The sequence below is a fragment of the Malaclemys terrapin genome, chromosome 5, assembly GCF_027887155.1.
Source record: "Malaclemys terrapin pileata isolate rMalTer1 chromosome 5, rMalTer1.hap1, whole genome shotgun sequence".
Classification (NCBI taxonomy): domain Eukaryota; kingdom Metazoa; phylum Chordata; order Testudines; family Emydidae; genus Malaclemys; species Malaclemys terrapin.
The window spans coordinates 75,636,036-75,658,817 of record NC_071509.1 but is presented as its reverse complement, the minus strand read 5'-3'; the positions used below and the strand labels follow the sequence as shown (position 1 = coordinate 75,658,817).

Here is a 22,782-nt window from a genome sequence, read left to right as displayed (position 1 = left end):
CCCACTATGTTTACCATTAGGTCCGAATTAGGGCGGTAGGGAAAACCACCTCGGCCGGGGCGCTCCAGAACGAGTCCCACAACCACCCTTCAGCTAGCGCGCCAGCGAATCCTCCCGGCCCGGCCTCCCTCCCGGGCAGCGCTCGGCTCGCGTGAGGTGGGTTCGCCCGGTGACCGTAGCGCTTTCCTGGGTCCGTTCCTTTATAGCCCACCCCCCGCCGCGCCTTCTCGCGGCCCTGGCGTCACGAGCTGGTCGGGCCTCTGCCCTAGCCCCAAGGCGCGCACCAAACGCGCTGTCTTCTTCTCAACCCCATTTACCCCCACGTTGAAAGCGGATTCCGGGCGCTACAAAGCCGCCGCGTCGAATTAGCCCGGCAGTCCCCTGAGGCGCTTAGGAAAGCGACTAAGGGGAAAGGTAACCATGGTAACGGCCCCGCCTCTCCTTCATACCTGGGGAGAACCTCTCAGCCGGTCTCATTCTAATGGCGTCTTCGCCGTCACCTGGGCTTCCTCGCTCCTCATTGGCTGCGCTCCGAGATCTCACTATGCTCACTCCATCCCTTCTGCCAATCATCATCTGGTGGGACCGTTCTGTCCCCCCCCCCATCCGCCCCACGCCTGACAGGGACCGGTTCCCGCCCCGGAGCCAATCAAAGCGGCGCAGGGGTGTTGTGCGGCCAATAGGAGAGCGCACTTCAGAAACCGGAGTGGAGAGCTGCTGATGCTGTTGTTGATGGGTGAGAAGCGGGTGCCGCGGCTGAGGTGCGTGAGTGAGGGGCAGGTGCTGTCGCTGTGCAGGTGAGTGAGGGGCTGGGTTAGGGTGACCAGATGTCCTGATTTTATAGCAACAGAGGGTCCTGTGGCACCTTTGAGACTAACAGAAGTACTGGGAGCATAAGCTTTCGTGGGTAAGAACCTCACTTCTTCAGATGCAAATCTGAAGATTTTATAGCGACAGTCCTGATATTTGGATCTTTTTCTTATATAGGCTCCTATTCTCCCCCTCTTCCTCCTCCCCCCTGGGTTCCGATTTTTCACAGTTGCTGTCTGGTCACCCTAGGCTGGGTGTGCGCTGCCCTGTGCCGGGGGTGGCCCGGGGCTGGGGTCTCAAGGCTGGGCTGCTGGGCTTCGCTGCTCCAGTCTCCTGGCAGTAGGGTGACCAGATGTCCCGATTTTATAGGGACAGTCCCGATTTTTGGTTCTTTCTTATATAGGCTCCTATTACCCCCCATTCCCTGTCCCGATTTTTCACACTTGCTGTCTGGTCACCCTACCTGGCAGCGGGAGGAGTTCAGTGTGCTCGGCACCCCTCGCCCGGGGCTGGGCGCTGTTCGGCGGCTGGGTGCGTTGCCCTGCTGCTGGCAAGCTTTTAATTTTGTCAAAGAACCAGAACAGATTTGACTGTGAAAATTGCTAATGTCAGGGCCACCTACCGAGCCAGTCAACCAGACCTGTGGCCATGCTGCAATTAAAAAGCCAGAGGGAAAAGCAGCCTTACAAGTAACCCCTGAGCCAGTGATACTCTGACCCCATTGCAAGGCTCTTTCCAAAGCATGATATTAAAACACTGTGTGATTTTAGTTGTTAACCAAGCAGGGTGTTTTTACCATGTTGTTAACCAGTTGTAGTTGATAAAAATATTTGGTTAGTCATTTTACTGTGAGAATAACATATGTATATTAGGGTTACCATATTTAGTGCCTCCGAAAGGAGGACACTTTAAAGGGGCCCCAGCCCCGCCCCCGCGCCCGCCCCAACCCTGCCCCCTCCCCTGCTTCCCGCAAACATTTGAGTCGCGGGAAGCCTGAAGCAGGTAAGGGGGTGTGTGTGGGGGGGGGGAGGAGGCACTGCTGGCCAGGCCCCCCGAGCCCCCGGCCCGGCACCGGGCCCCCCCGAGCACCGCCGGCTGAGCCCCCGGCCCGGCACCCGAGCCGCCGACCGCATGTCCAATTTTCCCGGACATGTCCGGCTTTTTGGGATTTCCCCCCGGACGCGGATTTGGAGCCCAAAAAGCCGGACATGTCCGGGAAAATCCGGACGTATGGTAACCCTAATGTATATAAATCCCCCATCATTGGAATATATAGTACTATAGTAAATCAAACAATGAATTCGCACTACTGTGGCTCTTTTGTGTAATGTTGATGGTTAATTTGGCTCCTGAACCACTCAGATCTGAGTATCTGCGCTAAACTGTTCCATTCCTTGACTATAAAAGAAAAGACATTATGCCGTGGGGTCTAGTGAGTACATCCTAACTTAACATATAGGTTGTTTTGCCATTGGATTCTAAATCATATATATTGTTTGACCTCTGATAAATAATTAATCTTGCAGTTTGAATCATTTTGTTCTGCTGTGTGGAAATACACACTGTGTTAGCAGTAACACACATAAGATCCTTGTGTTTAGGAGTCAAAATATTTAATAATTTTAAGCAAGTAAATTTTCCATTACATGTCATGCTTAAACTTGAGCAATGTTTACCCAAAACATTATCCAAAAGCTGCATGTAGTTTTTCATTAACTTTTTGTTTTAGTTTAAAATATCAAGTTTTTACTGACAAAGTTCAGCCAAAAATGGGGAGGGGGGGGAGGTTTTCCAACAAAATCAAAAGTTCTTGAGGAAACCAGGTACTTTCTGTGAAAATTCTTATTTAATCAAACCCCCATTTTTTTCCCAAAATAATAATGTAATGGAAAGTTGTTGACCAACACTACTGAATAGTCTGAAGAAATTCACCTGTACTTAGCCACAAAAAATTCTACTTTTAGTATACTGAACATTTTTTATATCAGCCTCCCTAACTGCCACTTTACTTACCAGTGTGTTTACTTAGAGGAATTGTTTAAGGCTGAAATAATCATCGTTTGAAAAGAAGCCTCCTTGCTCAGTGAATGAACAGAATTTTATAATGGTGATTGATATCCGTGTTACACTTCTAAAAGAACTAAGAGTTTATGATGATAGAAGTTTAGGTACAGATTCTCTGAAGTGGCTTGCCACCAAACCAGTTATTAGAAACATTTGGATTCAGGGGCATGCATAGCAATTTCAATTTGAAAAAGGGGTAAACAGTGAGGTGGCAAAATTTGTAGAATGATACAAAACTACTCAAAATAGTTAAATCCCAGTCACACTGCGAAGAGCTACAAAAGTATCTCTCAAAACTGGGTGACTGGGCAACAAAATGGCAGATGAAATTCAATGTTGATAAATGCAAAGTAATGCACATTAGAAAACATAATCCCAACTATACAAATGTTACCACTCAAAAAAGAGATCTTGGAGTCATTGTGAATAGTTCTCTGAAAACATCCACTTAATCTGCAGTGGCAGTCAAAAAAGCAAACAGAGTCTTGGGAATCATTAAGAAAGGGATCGATAATAAGCTGCGTGCAGATGTGTTTGCCCCATCTCAAAAAAGATATATTGGAATTGGAAAAGGTTCAGAAAAGGGCAACAAAAATGATTAGGGGTATGGAACGGCTTCCGTATGAGGAAAGATTAATAAGACTGGGACTTTTCAGCTTGGAAAAGAGACGACTAAGTAGGGATATGCTAGAGGTCTATAAAATCATGACAAGTGTGGTGTTACCATATTTGCCCATTCCTTTGGGGTATGCTCATTTATTCGGGTTATTCTTCGGGGTGGGGGGGTCTGTAATTCTATCAATGTACTGTTTGTCACATGTGTTTTCATATGGAGCTCTACTTCTCCCTTATGCAAGTTCCCTCCCAATGGAGCTATCCTGCAGGACCTAAGTTCCCTAGGGCTGGGTTCCTCCACACACACACATTAACAGAGCAAATCACAATCCTCTCTTAACCTTACAGCTGCTACCACCCCCTTATGGGCACTAAATTGGGCATGCAATTTAATATAATCTTTGCCTCACACGCCTGCTGGTCTGCTGCTGCCTTTGCTGCCCTGTTCTCTTCTGCCAAGAAGTGAGTTGCTGCTCTTGCTTCTTCTAACAGAACTTTTGTGTGTGTTAACTCTTTTCTATATTATTCTGCATTCCTGCTTGCCTTGTCTCTCCCCTCTTTTCAGAGTAACAGCCGTGTTAGTCTGTATCCACAAAAAGAAGAACAGGAGTACTTGTGGCACCTTAGAGACTAACAAATTTATTAGAGCATAAGCTTTCGTGGACTACAGCCCACTTCTTCGGATGCATATAGAATGGAACATATATTGAGGAGATATATATACACACATACAGAGAGCATAAACAGGTGGGAGTTGTCTTACCAACTTTGAGAGGCCAATTAATTAAGAGGAAAAAAAACTTTTGAAGTGATAATCAAGCTAGCCCAGTACAGACAGTTTGATAATAAGTGTGAGAGTACTTACAAGGGGAGATAGAGTCAATGTTTGTAATGGCTCAGCCATTCCCAGTCCTTATTCAAACCAGAGTTGATTGTGTCTAGTTTGCATATCAATTCTAGCTCAGCAGTCTCTCTTTGGAGTCTGTTTTTGAAGTTTTTCTGTTGTAATATAGCCACCCGCAGGTCTGTCACTGAATGACCAGACAGGTTAAAGTGTTCTCCCACTGGTTTTTGAGTATTTTGATTCCTGATGTCAGATTTGTGTCCATTAATTCTTTTGCGTAGAGACTGTCCGGTTTGGCCAATGTACATGGCAGAGGGGCATTGCTGGCATATGATGGCATATATCACATTGGTAGATGTGCAGGTGAACGAGCCCCTGATGGTATGGCTGATGTGATTAGGTCCTATGATGATGTCACTTGAATAGATATGTGGACAGAATTGGCATCGGGGTTTGTTACAAGGATAGGTTCCTGGGTTAGTGGTTTTGTTCAGTGATGTGTGGTTGCTGGTGAGTATTTGCTTTAGGTTGGGGGGTTGTCTGTAAGCGAGGACAGGTGCCACAAGTACTCCTGTTCTTCTCCCCTCTTTGTATATCTCTAAGTACAGTCACCATTCTGAGCTTTTCTGCTATCAATTCACACCCGTCTGTCTCACATTTATTCAAATGCTGTTGTAACTGCTTTTACTCAAGCTCTAGTTCCTGCCTTCTCTTTACCGTTTCAACCATGTCCAGGCATGCATAAAATAATGCCTATGCAGCAGCTGCATCCTTTGCACTACCATGTGGCTTAAAGGTTGTGCAATGTTGTTCAAAGCTCAGACTAGCTTCAGTCAGGGGATTTCACCCTTAAAACACCCCCTTTCCCAGGGGCATTTCCCCTTCTTCATTACCCATCTCTCTAACCTGTTAGTTTTCTCCTGTCTCAAGTGAGCAGCAAAAAGGTCTTTTTCAGCCATCTCTATTTCCTTATTTCAATAATGATCCCCACAAACAGCTGTTTCTAAAACCTTTATTTTTAAGGCACTACTCTTAACTCCTTATTTCACAGTTCTACAGGTATTTTAAGCACAATTCTTAACAGAAGGTTACCAAATAGTCTGAGAGAGAGACCTTGCTAAAGGAGCTTGGTCTGAAAAAGGAAAAGAAAGAAAGCTTACTCAGGTCTGTGCCTCAGTTTCCCTACTCCACAGCAACTACTCAACAATTACCATGTGATTAGGGTCACGTGCTGCCCATGTATCTCCACCAATTTGTTACTAGATTTGCCCGTTGTTTTGGGGTATGCTCATTTATTTGGGTTACTCTTCTGGTGGGGGAGGGTTCTGTAATTCTATCAATATACTGCTTGTGTCATGTGTGTTTTCATATGGAGCTCTACTTCTCCCTTATGCAAGTCCCCTCCCAGTGGAGCTATCCTGCAAGACCTAGGTTCCCTAGGGCTGGGTTTGTCCAGCCCCAGAACTAGATGAACACACACACATACATTAACAGAGCAAGTCTGAGTGGACTGGGTCAATCTGCACTTTCAAGCTGACCCCTTATATGTCCCTGGGCTCAATGGAGTGGGTCAAGCTGCCACCCTTGTGTGTCCCAGATTAGGAGCCTACATGATAAGCAAACCCCACAGTATTTTGGGCACTGCAGGGATCTTTAGCTTAGGTAAAAGAAGTGTCGTTGCAGATTAAATAGGGGAATCTAAAAACACAAAAGAGTAAAGTTCAGCGAGAGAGAGAAGCAACCAGCTTAACCATAAAAGTATTAATTGAATAATAGTGATAACTACACAAGGAGGGCTAAACCAACATAACATACATTATTAAAGATTAATACCTAAGGTAGAAAGGAAAACAGAGAGAGAAAAAGAGGGGGCTCTCACCCACTCCATGAGGCTTGAACTGGTCAGGGTTCCCAGGTGATGGTGGTAGCTCAGGGTCCTAAATGCTGGAGACAGACAGAGCCCCCAGCACGATCAGTCAGGAGAAGATGGAGTCCCAGTGGAACTGATGCATAGTTTGGATCTAAGCATCAGAACACTTACTTGAACATAGGTAGGGGTTTTTGTAGAGAAACAACAGTGGTTCAAGGGAGAACACTAGATTTGGTTATGGGTAAACTGATGACTCAAGGGTTTTCTTTAGGCTAGACAATAGGAGCTGATCACTCTTGGCTATGGGTGGTGTTTTCTTCCAGGGAGCTCACAATGCAACTAGGCTGCTTCAGTATTTTGGATATCAATCAAGGATTCATTACTAGAATTGGTCTGATAACTGCTCAGCTGGGCATAGGTTCATTAACATCTGGAGCAGAGATTCCCATGATGCAGTGCTTCCCTGCTTTTCTGGTCCCAGAGTTCACTGCGGATCTCTGTTCTTCATTCTGTATGCTAATCCCTGTCCTATCTTTCATGCAGATGAGGCTAGGGGAGTTGTCTCTGCTCTCCATTCTGTTTGCAAATGGAGATGTCTTAATCTTGTCACCCTTGTCAGGAGGGGTCTAGGTATGTCTCCCAATGCCCTCACTGCTCTCTGCAAGCCTTTTCTATTGTTGGTCTTGGTTCAAGCAGAGACCGGCGAAGGGGAGTGGGGTATCCCTCATGAGTCAGAGAGGCCAGACACTGCGCCCTGGTTCCCCAAAAACACAGAGCTGACTGGTATCAGTGGAGAAAGTAAATAAGGAAGTGTTATTTACTCATAACACATGAACTAGGGGTCACTAATAGAAATTAATAGGCAGCAGGTTTAAAACCAATAAAAGAAAGTGTTTCTTCACACAATGCACAGTCAACCTGTGCACCTCCTTGCCAGAGGATGTTGTGGAGGCCAAGACTACAACAGGGTTCTAAAAAGAACTAGATAAATTCATGGAGGATAGGTCTATCAATGGCTATTAGCCAGGATGGGCAGGGATAGTATCCCTAGCCTCTGTTTGCCAGAAGCTGGGAATGGACAACAGGGAATGGATCACTTGATGATTACCTGTTCTGTTCATTCCCTCTGGGGCACCTGGCATTGGCTACTGTTGGAAGACAGGGTAATGGGCTAGATGGACCTTTGTTTTGACCCAGTATGGCTGTTCTTATGTTGACCGTTTTGGAGGAGATGGAGGAGCTCTGTGACCCTGCCGATTATTGGGTAGAGCCCCTGCCTCTGCTTGCACTCCCTTGTGCACTCCCCTGTTCGAGTTTATCCTTCAGCCCTCTACTCACTTGAGCTGATTTCAGATTTACTGTAGGATTAGACCTGTTGATTCTGTTTACAACATAGTTTTGTGCTTTTTCTAAAGTACAATGTATTTTTACAGTGTCCATGTTAACCCTTGAATTTAACCTTTTTTTTAATTTAAGTAGACGGCTGTTTGAATAGCATCAATTTGCCAGTTACGAATTCAATTTTACCTTTTAAAATTTACAGGCTGTTTCTAGAATTCTGCAGAGAAACTGCAAGTGTGAAGTGTTATATCTGAACAATGGCAGTGAATGAGAGTGTTGACATCCTGAACTCCGCTTACCTGGCAGTGGAATACATCGACTCTTTCTTGCCTGACAATCCACTGCAGCAACCATTTAAAAATGCTTGGAACTATATGCTGGACAATTACACCAAGTTCCAGATTGCAACATGGGGATCACTCATAGTTCATGAACTTTCCTACTTTTTGCTCTGTCTACCTGGATTTATATTTCAGTTTATACCTTATATGCAAAAGTATAAAATTCAGCAGGTAAGACAAAGAATTGTGAATTCACAGGTTTCTGGTTGCTTTGATATTCTAACTTCGTATTTTACAAGTGGTCAGGAATCTTAGAATGTAGAAATATCTGTTCTTGATATACTCATCTATATATTTTATGGGAGGCTCACACACCTCACTTCCACCTATACAAAGCCCCAGGTTATTGGGTTTAGTAATGGAACTCCTTCAGCTTTGTGGGAGGGGGAGGGATCCATTGCTCTCAAAGTGAATGCAAAGGACAACTTTGCAGCAGAGCCTCTTCAATCACTGTTCCATTACATAGATTGGAATAGAGGCTACATGTCTGTGTGGAAGATTTGGGCTCTTGGCTAAGTATAATTCTGGATCCTGTAGTCCAGTGATACTTAGACTTCAGTGGTTCAGGAGCCAAAATAGCGATCAACATTACCCAAAAGAGCCACAGTAGTGTACATTGTTTCATTTACTATAGAACTGTAGTATATATAGATTTAAACAATATGACAGAGGAAATATTTCGTTTTTATATGTAAAGTGTGTATATACAGTCTCATAGCAAATAAGTTTAATAACTTAGTGCAAGTTGATAACTTAATTGGTTAATAACAGTAAAAGCATCCTGGTTGGCTAATAACTTTAATATGATGTGCTGCAAAGAACTGCAGGAGACCGATTAAAAAGCCATTTGTGTACCTCAGTCTAAATATCACTGCTGTACACCTCTCCCCTCCCCTGTCCCTAGTACTTCCGTATGTTGGCTTGTTAGGTGCCAAGATGGGGGGGCCACACATCTGGCCTTCCTTGTGGGACATCTCCACCCACATCCCCTTGAAGGGGCAATGCAAAGTTTCTGTAATACAGAAAACATTGAGCAAGCTGTGCACATCTGAGTGAATTTCATTCCATAATAGGTAATCTGCCCATCCAATGCAACCTGGTGATTGTTTTCTCCACTTGCCTGACTTACATGTTCATATTAAGTACTGGATTTAAAATCAAGCTTATTCTAAAACAGTGAGTGTTGAAAAGTTCTTGTGAAACTTAAGTATATAAATGCTTAAGTAATTTGGTTTGGAAAATATTAAGTAAATATAGATGTCATAGCTGTGACTGTTAAATGGGATGATCTATCCAACGCATCCTTGCAACAGACTTTAATCCCCAGCTTCTTTGTACCCGATATATATATATATATATATATGAATAAGCTCCATTCCTTTTCTGTTTGATCCACACCCATTCTCCAGCAAAACCGGGGATCTCTTTTATGTGGTTTAGGAATTTTCGCAGTCCTTAAATTGGTGGGATGCTAAATTTTAGGTGTGTGTGTTTTTTTTTTTTTTTTTTTTTTTTTTCCCCCTCTCCCCTGTCTCCAAGTTAATGTAGTGATAGAGTTAAATAGATGTCAACAAAAACAAATAGATTGACTTAGGTCGCTGTTCATCTCGGTCAGTTTTCACTTGGTTGGTGCTGTGATGTCATCCTGCTAGCTCTCCAGTGGCCCATAAGCTTCCAGGGTAGACAAGACCTGATTTGTTCTTTCTTTCTTTTAGAAAGGTAAAAAGAATTATAGGAAACCCCACTTTTTCAGGCTTTTGCTTCTTGTCTATACTTTTTTCAGGTCACATAATTAACACATCAGTCTGTTCATTTGCTCTTCTTTCTTTATAATGTGACAAGTTGACTTAAAGCCACTAAAAGAGTGAAAATCACCTAAGGATCCACTTCCTCCTAACTTACTGCATATGTACCTCTAACACCTAAAAATATGGTTGCATGTTAGGTAACAAATGTGACCACCTAAGATTTTACAATTGTCACTGTTATGCACACATAGACTACTTAGAACTACTTGGTGGTCAGAACTTTCTCCAAAAGCACAGGCCCCTACTACTGAGCAAAGGAAAATACTTATCAGCTTTTAGCAGTATAGTATGTATCAAACACAGTTGAACAGGTCTATCCAGTGGTAGACCTAAAGACTAGCTAGCTCATTACAGCATTACATGTCTGTAATACTAAAGCATAGCTTGGCAAAGTAGAAAATTCAGTGAATGCTTTTTTCTCTTTTGTAGCTTGAAGTCAAATCTTCAGAATTACTTTTTCTGAATTTCTGCAATGATATTGCATAGTAGGACTGATGATTGTAAATTTCTTTTTTCCTAGGATAAACCAGAAACATGGGAGAAGCAGTGGAAGTGTTTAAAAACGCTTCTCTTCAATCACTTCTGTATTCAGCTTCCTCTGATATGTGGTACCTACTATTTCACAGAGTACTTCAATATCCCTTATGACTGGGAAAGGATGCCAAGATGGTAGGTAGAAACTGTTGAAATGTTTTGTACTTCTGTTCCAACTGTCTGTTGGAAGAACAGATGACGGTAGCTGTGAAATGTTCCCAGCTGGTAGGGAACTTGGTGTGCTGCACAGTCATGTGATTGTTTTGAATGAATGTGTAGTTCAGGGCTTTGGAGCGGAGCCCGGAGCGGAGCGCGGAACAATGGAGCTGTAGGTTTTTGCCTGGAGCTGGAGCGGAGCCGGAGCACAGAAAATCTTGACTACTCCACTGCTCCGTTTTTTTTCCATTTTCAATCCAAAATGAATGATATTTAGCAAGAAAGTCCGAAAGGTGCCAAAAAGTTTCAGATTTTATAACAATTGATATTAACCTCTACTTTACGTAATATGTCAGTTATTCTCACTTCGGCCGAAATCAAGATTTAATGTACAGATACAAAATTACGAAGTTTTTTGGAGATATGTTTTATTAAAGAATCAGATGATTATTAGACATCCGGCAACACTGCAGACTGCTCCCGCCCTTGTGCCAAGGTTAGGTGAGTACGTACTCGCGTAGATTAGTGAAATTAGTATGTGTTGATACTTCTTTTGTAAGGGTTGATCAACGAGACACGTTGAGTGCTGCGATTATGGAAAAGTGTGATGCAAGATGCAACATTTAACATATTACAAACAGGTATATTGCAAAAAAAAATGTTTTTGTTTATTGATTTATTAAGATATCGCAAGAGATATTAATCACTTAAGCTCATTTCTCACACGGACTCCCGTTACTGGTTCATTTGTACATGCTCCCGTATCATTCTGGTGGACTTTTATTTTATGTCATCTGTTCAACGGTCTTTTGGTAGCGTTGTTTTGTAATTTTAAATTTACAGAAAAAGTCGCATGCAGCAGGCATATAAATATACAGTAAACATTTTTGCATAAATTAGGAGTGATTTTTGTGATATATCCAGAGTGATTGGAAAATGTCCAACACAACTTTGGGGGGGGGAGTGAATCCTTAAGTCATTTTAAGAAAAAACATTTCTGTGAACACGTGTCCTAAAATTCTTCCTAAGGGAGCTACTGTCCCTCCAAGGAGGTGATGAAAAGTTAATTTCTGATTAATATCTCAAAAACGCTTTAATATAAAGTAATGAAATTATGTCTGTGTCTTAGCATTTAGTATGTGCTACCATATTACATTATCTAAAATTATTTAAACCATAGGCATCCTGAACTGGCGATTGGTCACTTTTTATTTCATATTTCAAGAAAGACTTGTAATCGACTGCCCCTGGCTATGAGCAGTAATATTATGTTCCATAATAAGTTAATAATATTTGGTTATTTATTACATTTAAAATATAAGGTTCCAAATTTAAAAATAATAAGTACAATTGTTTGTATCATTCTAAGCATCTAAGCAGATTAAAAATTTTAAACAGTTTTCTCGAAACGGTTAATTATACAAAATAAATTAAGAGTACCATTTTAATGCATGTTTTAGCATTAAATCATATTCCAGTATAGTATCTGTTAAATAGTCGAAGATTTAAAAGATATTAAACAAAATTGGCCCAGTCCCCCCCAGTTCACGACGCCTGTAGTTTAAATAATTTTATTTGAATGATGTTGTATGATAGAACGTTGGAAATAAACTTTAACTGAAAGCTGATTCAAATTGCAAGCACAGTCCTTTTAGTAAAGAGAGCAAATTTTCAGAACATGTTTTTCCTTCATCAGGCTGGAAACATTATACAAGATAGAACCTGTTATCCGCTTTCCCGTTAAACTTTATTTTCAACCTTGTAATGTGTAGCCTCATTACTTCCCAACAATTAATGTTGTAGAACAGCGATAGCACATACTAACGCTATGGCACATACCAAATTTCATTGATATATCTATATTAAAGCATTTTTGAGATATTAATGACAAATATTTTGAATATTTTTACCACAAAATTTCATAAGAAAAACTAACTTACAATTTATAAATAATTTATATTATGTATATTAAAAATACTTCTTACCTCATTAAAATGGCAAGAAATGTTAAAATATTAAAATATACTTTAATAATAATTTTGTGTAAAAAGAAAATGCGATCATTTTTGTCCTGAAAATCCAAAATAAATTCTAAGTACCGTAAGTGGCTAAGACAGGGGTCAACAACGTTCGGCACATGGCTCGCCAGGGTAAGCACCCTGGCGGGCCGGGCCAGTTTTATTTACCTGCTGACGTGGCAGGTTCGGCCGATCGCGGCCCCCACTGGCCGCGGTTTGCCGTCCCGGGCCAATGGGGGCAGCGAGAAGCCGCGGCCAGCACATCGCTTGCCCGCACTGCTTTTCGCCGCCCCCATTGGCCCAGGATGGCGAACCGCGGCCAGTGCGGGCCGCGATTGGCCGAACCTGCCGTGTCAGCAGGTAAATAAAACTGGCCCAGCCCGCCAGGGTGCTTACCCTGGTGAGCTGCGTGCCGAATGTTGCCGACCCCTGGGCTAAGATATCACAAGCAGGCACGTTATTTTTATATATATATAAAATATATATATAAAAATGTACTGCTTTTGTTCATTGCTTTTCGAAAATCATAACAAGAAATATTTGGATCCGGTAGCAGCACAAGAAGATTTGACCATGCCTTCAACTAAAAAATCAAATCAGCCCCCCATGATTGATAGCTGATTTACGGAAAAGGATCTCAACGACGTCTTTACTTTTGAATTTGAAAAGCCCGAATTCAGGCTTTTGGGAAAAACAAGAAATCGGTAACATGGAAAAGGAAGTGAATGGCGAGCTCAAACCATGTAGCTTCAAGACAAGTGAAGCAAGTGCCGTGAAAAGTTTCAACCTTTGGCGGCATGTGAAACATAACCACCCTGAAAGCTATGCGGCTCTGGTTATAAAAAAGGACCAGGAAGATGAGGCAAAACAGAAAGCCGATGTGGCTAAACGACGTTCATCTGGCTCTTTGAAAACTCCTGGAGAAAAGATTTTTTGCAGAGTTTCATCTAAAAAGAAACCCAAAATTGAGCAAACAAAACTTGACTCATATTTGAAGTCCTCAAAGGTTACAGTCACCATGGATGCCAATATTTTCCGTGAAGGGCTGATGGAAATGGTTTGCTTGAGTTCAACACCGCTCACTGCCTTCAGGCTAAAGAACAAAGGATTCCAAAAAATTGCAGGTGAAATGGGTCGGCAGCTTGGCGTTTCGACAGGGCACGATGCGGTTCATCATTTAGTTGTCAGCACAGCTGCATCTGGTCGCAAAGAGCTCAAGAAAGCTTTGGAGCAAAAATTGTGCTACCTGAAAATGGATGTGGCAACCCGTGGAAACAGAAATTTCCTTGCAATCAATGCTCAGTACTACGAAGAAGGAAAAGATAAAGCTGTGGTAAAAACCTTGGACATAATCGACACTGAAGGGCGTCACAATTCTTCGTACGTGAAAAGTCAAGTAAAAAATTGGGATCAGTGAAATGCAAGTGCTGAGCATCTGCGTTGACAATGCAGCAAACGTGGTGCGCCGTCAAAAATTTCAGCGAGGACAACGAAACCGTTTCTACCTCTGAGAACAAGGATGGGGACAGGACTGAAGCTATTTTGCCTGATGAAGGAACTAAAGGAATAGATGAAATCAAACTCAACATGGATGCTGCTGTGCAATGGGTTAATGACCCTAGCCTCATTCGTCTCATGAAGCCATGTTGGAAGTCTCAAAAGTCCAACTGATGAGGTGTGGTATTCACACTCTTCCGTTGGCAATCTGGGATGGACTGAACAAAGAACATCCGAAGAAATTTCTGGCAAAAATTCAACAAGTCGTTGTCAAACTACAAACCCCAAGTATTCAAAGTGTTCTGCTTGATCTACATGGGGTAACTCAATCATTGGATACTGTGATTCGCTGGGGTTCAACATTTGCGATGATTGATCGGCTTCTCATTTTTCAATCTTACTGTGAACAAGTGGCTGCTGCTGGAACAAGAGAACTCAAGTTAACAAAAGCTGAATGGGACGAAGTGAAGAACCTGCGAGATCTCTTGGCAAAACCAAACCAAACAACTGTGAATCTTCAAGCTGCCAATGTAACCCTGGGAGTTTTAATGAAGGAATGGCAAAAAATGTCAACATTCTTGCAAGAAAATGGTGGACAAATTGCAGAAGGAATTCTATCCTCCATGTAGAAACACGAAGAGAAGCTTTTTGACAATATTCATTTCCTTGCTGGAGTTTATGTTGACCCATGGTATTGAATTCTTCTTACCTCAAGGGAAATACCAAAGGCAAAGGAAGGGCTCCTTGATATTGCTTGACGACTCGAAAAACAATCTATTGCTACATTTGAACTCTGTGAAAGAAGTTGAAGAAAATGAAACAACAAAAGGAGTCATCAACAATTGAATTTGTGGCTTCGGAAAGTTCGCATCCTTCAGAAATAGGCTGTTCTCAAACTTCTGTCTCCACTCTGAACTTGTTTGAGCGTCCATCCCTGAGATGTCTTCAACCATCATGGAGAAAGGGAGATAATTCAAGCATCAATTCTTCAGAAGATGATGACTTTGAAATGGAATTGGATAAACAAGAAAGACACCGGCAGAGTTTCTGCGATTCATAATTGTAATGAAGCATTATTCGAGAGAAACTTTTGGGAAGATTGTGAGGCGATGGAGCCTATTGGTAGGCTAAAAATTAAGTCTGTTTTTGAGGCCATTCACAGCTACCTACACTGCACTCAGGCTGCCTGTAGAATTGCTTTGAGCATGCCAACAACTCAAGCTAGTGTAGAGCAACTGTTTTCAGCTTTAAAGTTAATTTTAAATGATTTGAGGCAGGCTATGAATGACGACTTGATTGCTGCAATCATTTTTTACAGAATGAATTATGAATGATTCTAGTTTGTATCATTGTTGATGACATTTAAATTGTTTTAAAAGTCTGAATAAAAATCTTTTCAAAATTACAGTATGCACTTTTTTATTTAATTAAAAATTAATTTGAGTCAGAGCGCAAAGTGGAGTCAGAGCAGAGCTGGAGCAGTCACTATTGGTGCTGGAGCGGGGCAATTGAAAAATTTGATTGCTCCAAATCCCTGGTGTAGTTCATAGACCCAAACCTGTTCTCACTGAAGTTTATCCCATTGCAATAATGGGACCAGGCTAGGGTCCTATATTTGATATTGTGCCTAATGCCTGCAACGTTGTTCAAATTCTGGAGTGATAGGATTTGAAAAACTAAATCCAAAAAGGGATACAGTGTGGCTGGAAGTTAAGACACTATCTGTGGGCTCATTAGCATCCTTGTATATGCAAGTGTAGCAGGGTGAACACCCGCTCCAGCCCTGAAGGGGTTGGAAAAGCCCTGCAGACGGCTGGGGCTGTGTAAAGGGGCAAAATCCTGGCTGACTGGGGAAGTGGCTGCAGCTGGGGCCATGCCCTAAACTGAGCCACTCAGCCTTATAAGAAGGCCAGGGTAGCCAGAGCTGAGGAGTCTCCCTCTGACAGGAGAGAGACAGACAGGCCTGGCTGCAGGGAGCTCACCCAGGGACCTAGAGTGAGGCAGGGATGGGGAAAGGCCTTGGGGGCTGGGAAGCCCTAGGCCAGCAACTCCCCAGGCTGCAGGGCCTGGTCCTAGGCTCAAATAGGTATTGGGGTTGCAGAGGGGCAACCTGAGGGTGGGTAAAGACAGCCAGTCCAAACCCCTTGTTGCCTGTGATGATTGGCTGATAGACTGCAGTCTGCCCCAGGGCGCGGGGGCTAGATGGTGACTGGCATTAGCCACGACTGAGGCGAGATTGGGATAGGGGGTGGGGGTTCCCCTGGGTGGGGAGACCCAGAGAGAGAGTGGGGTACTGCCCGGGGGGCAGCACCCAAGCCAAGGGCACTGGGGTCTGGGAGGGACACGGGGCCAATGACAGGCGGCCTGGCCTGCAGAGGGCGCTCCGGATGCTGGTGAGCTAATTCCCGAGACAACCAGTAGGAGGCGCCGCAGGGGTGAGTCCACGCTTGATTACAGCAAGTATCTAACGCTTTTTGAGCCATCTGGCTCACTTCCAAAAATAACATGATGAAGCACTACCCACATACTGCATTATGTACCTTAGGAAGAGAGACTATCATGTGCACACACTTCTGTCTGCAAACCAATACATTTTAAAATCGCAACCCGTATGTTTTTCAGGTGCCTCTTTTCCTAGTTTTCGTGTCAGGAGAAATATTACATACAGTAATTTTATTGATCTATAATTACAATTTCTTGGTAGGTACTAAGTTATCTCCTTTCTAGTGCTAATGCTGCTTTATCTTTATATACAGATGTGTGAGAGAGCACACGCACGTGACAACAGCCAAACTAAGAAGTTTGCTGTATTGCACGTTAACTCATTTAACAGCTCTTTCATTGATCTGCTACTGACAAATTCCACTGAGTATAGTATTTAAACTTGTACATATATATTATGTTAGTGAAGAAATATATGTACAATTTTATGTACTATATTCAGTAGTATTTGTTAGTAGTAGATCAATAAAAGAGCTGTTAATGTGAGCACATGAATATGCGGTTATGGAGATATTCCATCTCCTAGAACTGGAAAGGACCTTGAAAGGTCATTGAGTCCAGCTCCCTGCCTTCACTAGCAGGACCAAGTACTGATTTTGCCCCAGATCCCTAAGTGGCCTCCTCAAGGATTGGACTCACAACCCTGGGTTTATTAGGCCAATGCTCAAACCACTGACCTATCCCTCCCCTCTTATCTGGTTGTTAAAACTATCTAAAGTTAAATGTACATACCAAGTTTCCAGAACCTCTCTCTGCACATACATCCTGGAGAAAGAATGGTGTGTTCCTTAATAAAAGTTTCTGGATTTGGCCTGATAACAAAAGTACTGTTTCTTTCATATATTTTAATCTTGCTGTAACTAACAATTTTTATTTTATTTTTTATTTATTTTTTTTAAAAGGTACATGCTACTTGCCCAGTGTTTTGGCTGTGCAGTGATTGAGGATGCCTGGCACTATTTCCTGCATAGACTCTTGCATCACAAGAGAATATACAAGTACATCCATAAAGTTCATCATGAGTTCGTAGTACGTACTACTTTAATGATTTCAACCTTATGTGTTTATTGTAAGCCTCCTGGCTATATTAAAAACTGTATTAATACAGCATATTTAAATAGCTCTTGCGTCCATTTGGAAATAGGGAGAACAGCCAATCTTACAAAATATTTTTACACCTAGCTTGTTTTTTATTATATCATTTAAACACAGTTACAAATACTGGGGTAAACCACTGCTAGGTGGGTTCCATAACTATTAAATTAACCCAAATTTCATAGATATAATGGAACATGTCTTGTAACAACTCTTTCTCTTCTCTCCCTTTCACTCAAATGGCAGCCGCATTCTAATACCTGCCTTATATCATCTGACTGCCAGGATGGTGACTGTCTACTATAATCGTAGTGAAATTTATAGCAGGTTAAAAATCTTCTAACAAATGTGATTGTCAAACTGACAGTGTGCTATTGAGTACAACAAATGAATAATCAAGTAATTTTATAATTACTATGCCATAACATTTATTGTACTCTAAGATTATTATAAACTTTCAGCTAAGATTTCTATAGCTGCAAGGTTGGTTTGGGCAATTAACATTCTAAATATAGTTACTTTAATTGTTTGTCTGGTAAAGTCCTAAAAAGCCCTTTATTATAAATAGCAGTAGGGCAGCAAAAAACCCTATTCACTCTTAAGGATTGATTTAAAAAAAAAAAATCATTCCAAAAGTAGTCTTACAAAATTCAAGTTGACAGTTTTTAGTGTTGTATTTCCTGAACTTAGATGTGGTGAATTAGTATATTTTATATATAATTCTCATTTTTGTAAGGATGTTTCAGGACTACCAACCAGGTCCACAGGTTACCTTATGAACCTAGCAAACACAACCACTGCTTGGTGTAGCAGACAATACCCACTTGTGAACTCCAGGTTTAAATCGAAGGAACAGGTTTATTTCAGCATGGGTACAGAATGCCACACCCAGTGATTAGATAGGGATGATAGCCAATGAATTGGCTGCATCTACACAAACACAAGACTGTACATAAACAAGGCAAACACTTAAGTCTCAGTGCATTTTTGTGTACCCAGGATGGCATCCTACCTTTATCAACATGCTATTCTGATTTGTTATATAATAATTTGACCAAATATGAAATTCTGCATTACACAATAGATTATATAACCTTTATCTACTTATTAGCAATAACAAAGCTATTACTATCATTATTTGAGAGGGACTTTGGAGACTTTCCTTTTTTATCCTTATTATAGCTGGCAGGTCTACTGTACCCAAACATGGGACAGTCCAAAAACTGAACAGGATATCTAGTAAGCCAAAAAGGCTCTGTTTGCACTTCTTATTTCCAAAAGGTTATTCAGAGGTCTTGTTAACTGCACTAGGCCAACAATTCTTCTGCTATATGCTACTATCTAATATGTAATGAATATGATCCATTAAATACTCTTAGGCCCTTACCATCTTACCTGTGGTAAGAGAACCTAATCGCTGTTTCACTTCCTTACTTTAGACCTCGTTGGTCCCTAAGGGACAAAAAGGGGTCCCACACTCTTCATTTGAGAACTGCTTTGATTTTACTTTATTGATTCTGGTTGGCAGTCAAATTACTGTTTTGATCTAGCAATACATTATGAATAATGTTATTAATATTACAAGATACAAATTTTTATAAATTTATATATGTGTTCCTGTGTTGTGGAAGGTATTTAAAAATGTTAAGGCTTTTTCAAAAACTTGCTGTAATTGCCCTAATGAGATCATTTTGATTTACTACAAATTTCTGGTTCAGGGAAGTTGATAATGGACAGGGAAATGGGGAAATACGTGTCCTACCATTTGCAACTAATATATAGAAATGAAAAGCTTTCTTTTATTTATTTGGAAGGTTGTCATCACCATAGTACTGTAGTGACTCAAAATCATCAGTGGTTTTTGTCCTTCCCACTGACGTAGGGGAACACTCCTGGGAAACTGAAGCACTTGATCATGTGCCCCCTTGAGCAAATCACTTATAGCCAGTGGATGAACCAAGGATTGAACCCCGGTCTCTTGAGTGCCCTGTCCGCAAGACCATCCGAGTTACAGTTGCCTCTATTCTAAACTTGTCTGACTCTTGAGTGTGTTGGCATACTACTGTCTGTATATATTTGTGTTTTTTTTACTGTGTGTATATTTTTTTGTTTTTTGTTTTTTTCCCTCCCAGTCTCCTTTTGGGATGCAAGCAGAGTATGCACATCCACTGGAAACGCTTATCCTTGGAACTGGTTTTTTCATCGGCATTATTGTTTTCTGTAACCATATGATTCTTCTGTGGGCCTGGGTAATATGTCGCTTAATGGAAACCATTGATGTACACAGGTAAAATCCTCTCATTCCGTGTTAGTGATTTTTCCATACTTGGCTCTTCCACCTATCTTTTTGCTTGTGTGTGTGTGTGTGTGTGTGTGTGTGTGTGTGTGTGTGTGTGTGTGTGTATACACACACACACACACACACACACACACACACACACACACACACAACAAATAGAAGTCCACAGATAGTGTAGGCCTGCCAGAGAAGGATTGTGGTGCTTCTTTCATTTCAGTATTGTAGTCGGCTATTTATCTTTTTCAAAATAATAATTTTTCTGTTTTGGCAATGTTAATAGCAAAACTCCTTGGGTGGGAGGATTGGGCACTCACTAAAACAACTTCATAAAGCATCAACTAGAAACACAGCTTGTGGGATTCTTGGCAGGATTATACATTTTGTGATCTGTTTTTAGGAAAGGTAAATCTCAGACACCAGTGAAGCTCTTACACGTCACTTGGATGAATTTAGAGCCTGAGAGAGAATATCAGATATTTAGTACACAAATTACCTAATGTTTGCTAACATGGAATAAGTGGGGTTTTATTTTTACTAAAATGGAGGGGGACCTCAAGATAGTATATCTTAAACTTCTCTGTCAATAGGCTTGCCTGTGCAGGAAGGCTTGTCTTGGAGAACCAATGCTTTCTTAACCTAAGCGGCCCCAGTTTGGCTCCCAAGAAAAATTGCATGTAGGTGGTGTTCAATAATGACAGTCTACATTTTTCTAAAACTTCTGTGGGGCTTGGAGGGCAACCTTTACATTGAGATTAGGTTAATTAAAAACAAGTAGTTATAACATACTTATAGGCAAGAAACTAAAAGATCAAGAATATTATAAAATATTATAGGTTAGAACAGTGACTCATTCTTCAGGTGGTCAAATAGCTTCATTGTATCAATTTTAACATTTTCTGTGATTTTACTTTACTTCCATTTGAGGAAGCTGTTGTTATATGCCTTATGAACTGAGGAATGCAACACTACAACAGTGTAAATAAAATAAAAATGGCTAAAACTAAATCGAAGTATTGCATTTCAATGTGAATAGCAGATAGAAACCACAACTGTCAGTGGATGTTTTTTTCCCCAAAGTGGTCACACTAACAGGGGTGGGATGACAGGAATATTGTAACAAAATGAAATCTAGACACTATCTTGCCACTAGGTGGTGTAAGATGCTTCTAGTACCAACAAAATATGAACATGTTGAAATCCTTTAATGTCATTTCCCTTTCTGCGGTACTTCTTAAAGGTTGAGATTTTTAGCTACATTTAATATGTGTTTCTCAATCTGGTACTGTACATTCTGGCTCAGATGCCACACAAAAGACTTTCTTCTATATTCATCATTGTACTGATGTTTTGGGTGTTTTGGCTTTCATTTTTCAGTCTGCCTTTTTAAAATTAAGCGTTGATTTGGAAATGGAATAGACAGATAATGGCATCCGACAAAACAGCATCTTAAGCATTCCAAGTCCATAGGTATTCTACAATTTCTAGTTTTAGAGCTATGGCCCTAATAGATGGGTTTCTCTCTGTCTTGCAATGGAATAAATTTCTTCATGCAACTACTTCAGAGAGTTTAACTGTAGTTGATAGTCAATATTTTAATTTTAGCAGCCTATTGAAAACCAAGAAGTAATCAGTGGTGCCTGGCATTGTCAGTTTCTAAACAAAATGTTAAAAACTTCAGTATTTTAATTTTGGTTTTTTTTTTCCTCTCTCTCTCTAGTGGCTACGATATTCCTCTGAACCCCCTGCATCTAGTGCCCTTCTATGCTGGGGCTCGTTTTCATGATTTCCATCACATGAACTTTATTGGCAACTATGCTTCAACCTTCACATGGTGGGATAGAATCTTTGGTACAGATTATCAGTATGTTTCATACCAAGAGAAAGAGAAGAATCAAGAATTGTTAACAGAAAAGAAGTCCAACTAAATTTCCCATTTAACCTCCTACAGACAAACTTCTTCCATCTTTCTTTTGGGCTCAAACTGGTAATTAACACCTGATCACAAATTAAAGCAATATTTTAATTTTCTTAAAAGCAAAAGTTAAGCATATACCTTGTCCCTTGGCTACTAAGTGGTAGGGAAAATCCTTACTGCAATGTAATTATCTACCTAATGGGAATGCTTTTCTATTTTATACACAACTCTAAAGTAGATATGCAGTACTTAAAGATTAATTTAAAAATTACATAGGTGACTTGAAAGTTTTTGTCTGTTGCAAGAATTTTATTAATTTTTTTTAAAGTATCTATTATGCTGCCCTATTTGGATTCAGGTAGAATTATGTACATTATAATACACTGAAATTGGACTTCGTTTTTTATAAATATATTCTTAAATTTGTAATACAAATACAGCAGCCCCATTAAAACTGGTACTGGCACTATATTTAAACCTTGAGCAAATGGGCAGAATTTGCTTTAGAAACCAAAATACCATCAGTTGATAAGGAGCTTGGACCAGCCATTTGCACACTGAATAATGCAAACTATTAATTCCAGAAGAGCTGGCTATATGTTCAGTAACATTCCTGACGTGGGTGTAGTACATTTTACATAGGGTTAGAAAAGGGTGGTTTTGTTTTTCCTTGAGAAGCCTTTTTTTTTTTTCTGCTCTTTAAGTTACTTTGTCAGTGTTCTTAGTATTTACATTACATTTCCTTCAGTGTGTTGTAATTTGCTAAACTGACTTGTTGCTAGAGTTGCACTAGTGGATTACAAAGTACAATAAATATGTTGATTTGACATAGTGTGTGTGTCGTATCTTCCGTATTTTTAATGTAAAACAAATAAGGAATTGCCCTAGATTGCCATTCACTTTTAAAATATATGAGCAGAGTTAATTCTAAAATTAATTAACTCAAGCAGTGTAGGGTAACAATTCTACAATACATCTGAATAACTGTCTACACTAGAATAACTGGGGAACTTGGGACTTGTACAATATTATTGTCCCCCAACATAGTTAAAACACACTTGTAGTGTATACGG

At 40.9% G+C, this 22,782-nt stretch overlaps 1 protein-coding gene across 2 annotated transcripts; it reads left to right on the top strand.

The window, feature by feature from the left end:
* Positions 1–82: 82 nt before the first annotated feature.
* On the top strand, positions 83–22,536 carry MSMO1 (methylsterol monooxygenase 1). 2 transcript variants are annotated; one of them, XM_054029956.1, is made up of 6 exons: positions 83–156; positions 7,747–8,056; positions 10,214–10,362; positions 17,303–17,429; positions 19,628–19,782; positions 21,512–22,536. In XM_054029956.1, the coding sequence occupies exons 2-6, from the start codon at positions 7,802–7,804 to the stop codon at positions 21,717–21,719; spliced, it is 894 nt and encodes a 297-aa protein (XP_053885931.1). In that variant the 5' UTR covers positions 83–156; positions 7,747–7,801; the 3' UTR covers positions 21,720–22,536. The 2 variants fall into 2 exon arrangements, with proteins under 2 accessions (XP_053885931.1, XP_053885930.1); XM_054029955.1 differs by lacking the exon at positions 83–156 and adding an exon at positions 471–797.
* Positions 22,537–22,782: the final 246 nt, after the last annotated feature.

Bases quoted from the DNA above. Each gene is read 5' to 3' on its own strand.
- MSMO1 (XM_054029956.1), top strand. From the start codon at position 7,802: ATGGCAGTGAATGAGAGTGTTGACATCCTGAACTCCGCTTACCTGGCA. The intron at 10,363-17,302 runs GTAGGTAGAAAC...TTTTTTTAAAAG, and splicing joins TGGGAAAGGATGCCAAGATG to GTACATGCTACTTGCCCAGT. The intron at 19,783-21,511 runs GTAAAATCCTCT...CTCTCTCTCTAG, and splicing joins GAAACCATTGATGTACACAG to TGGCTACGATATTCCTCTGA.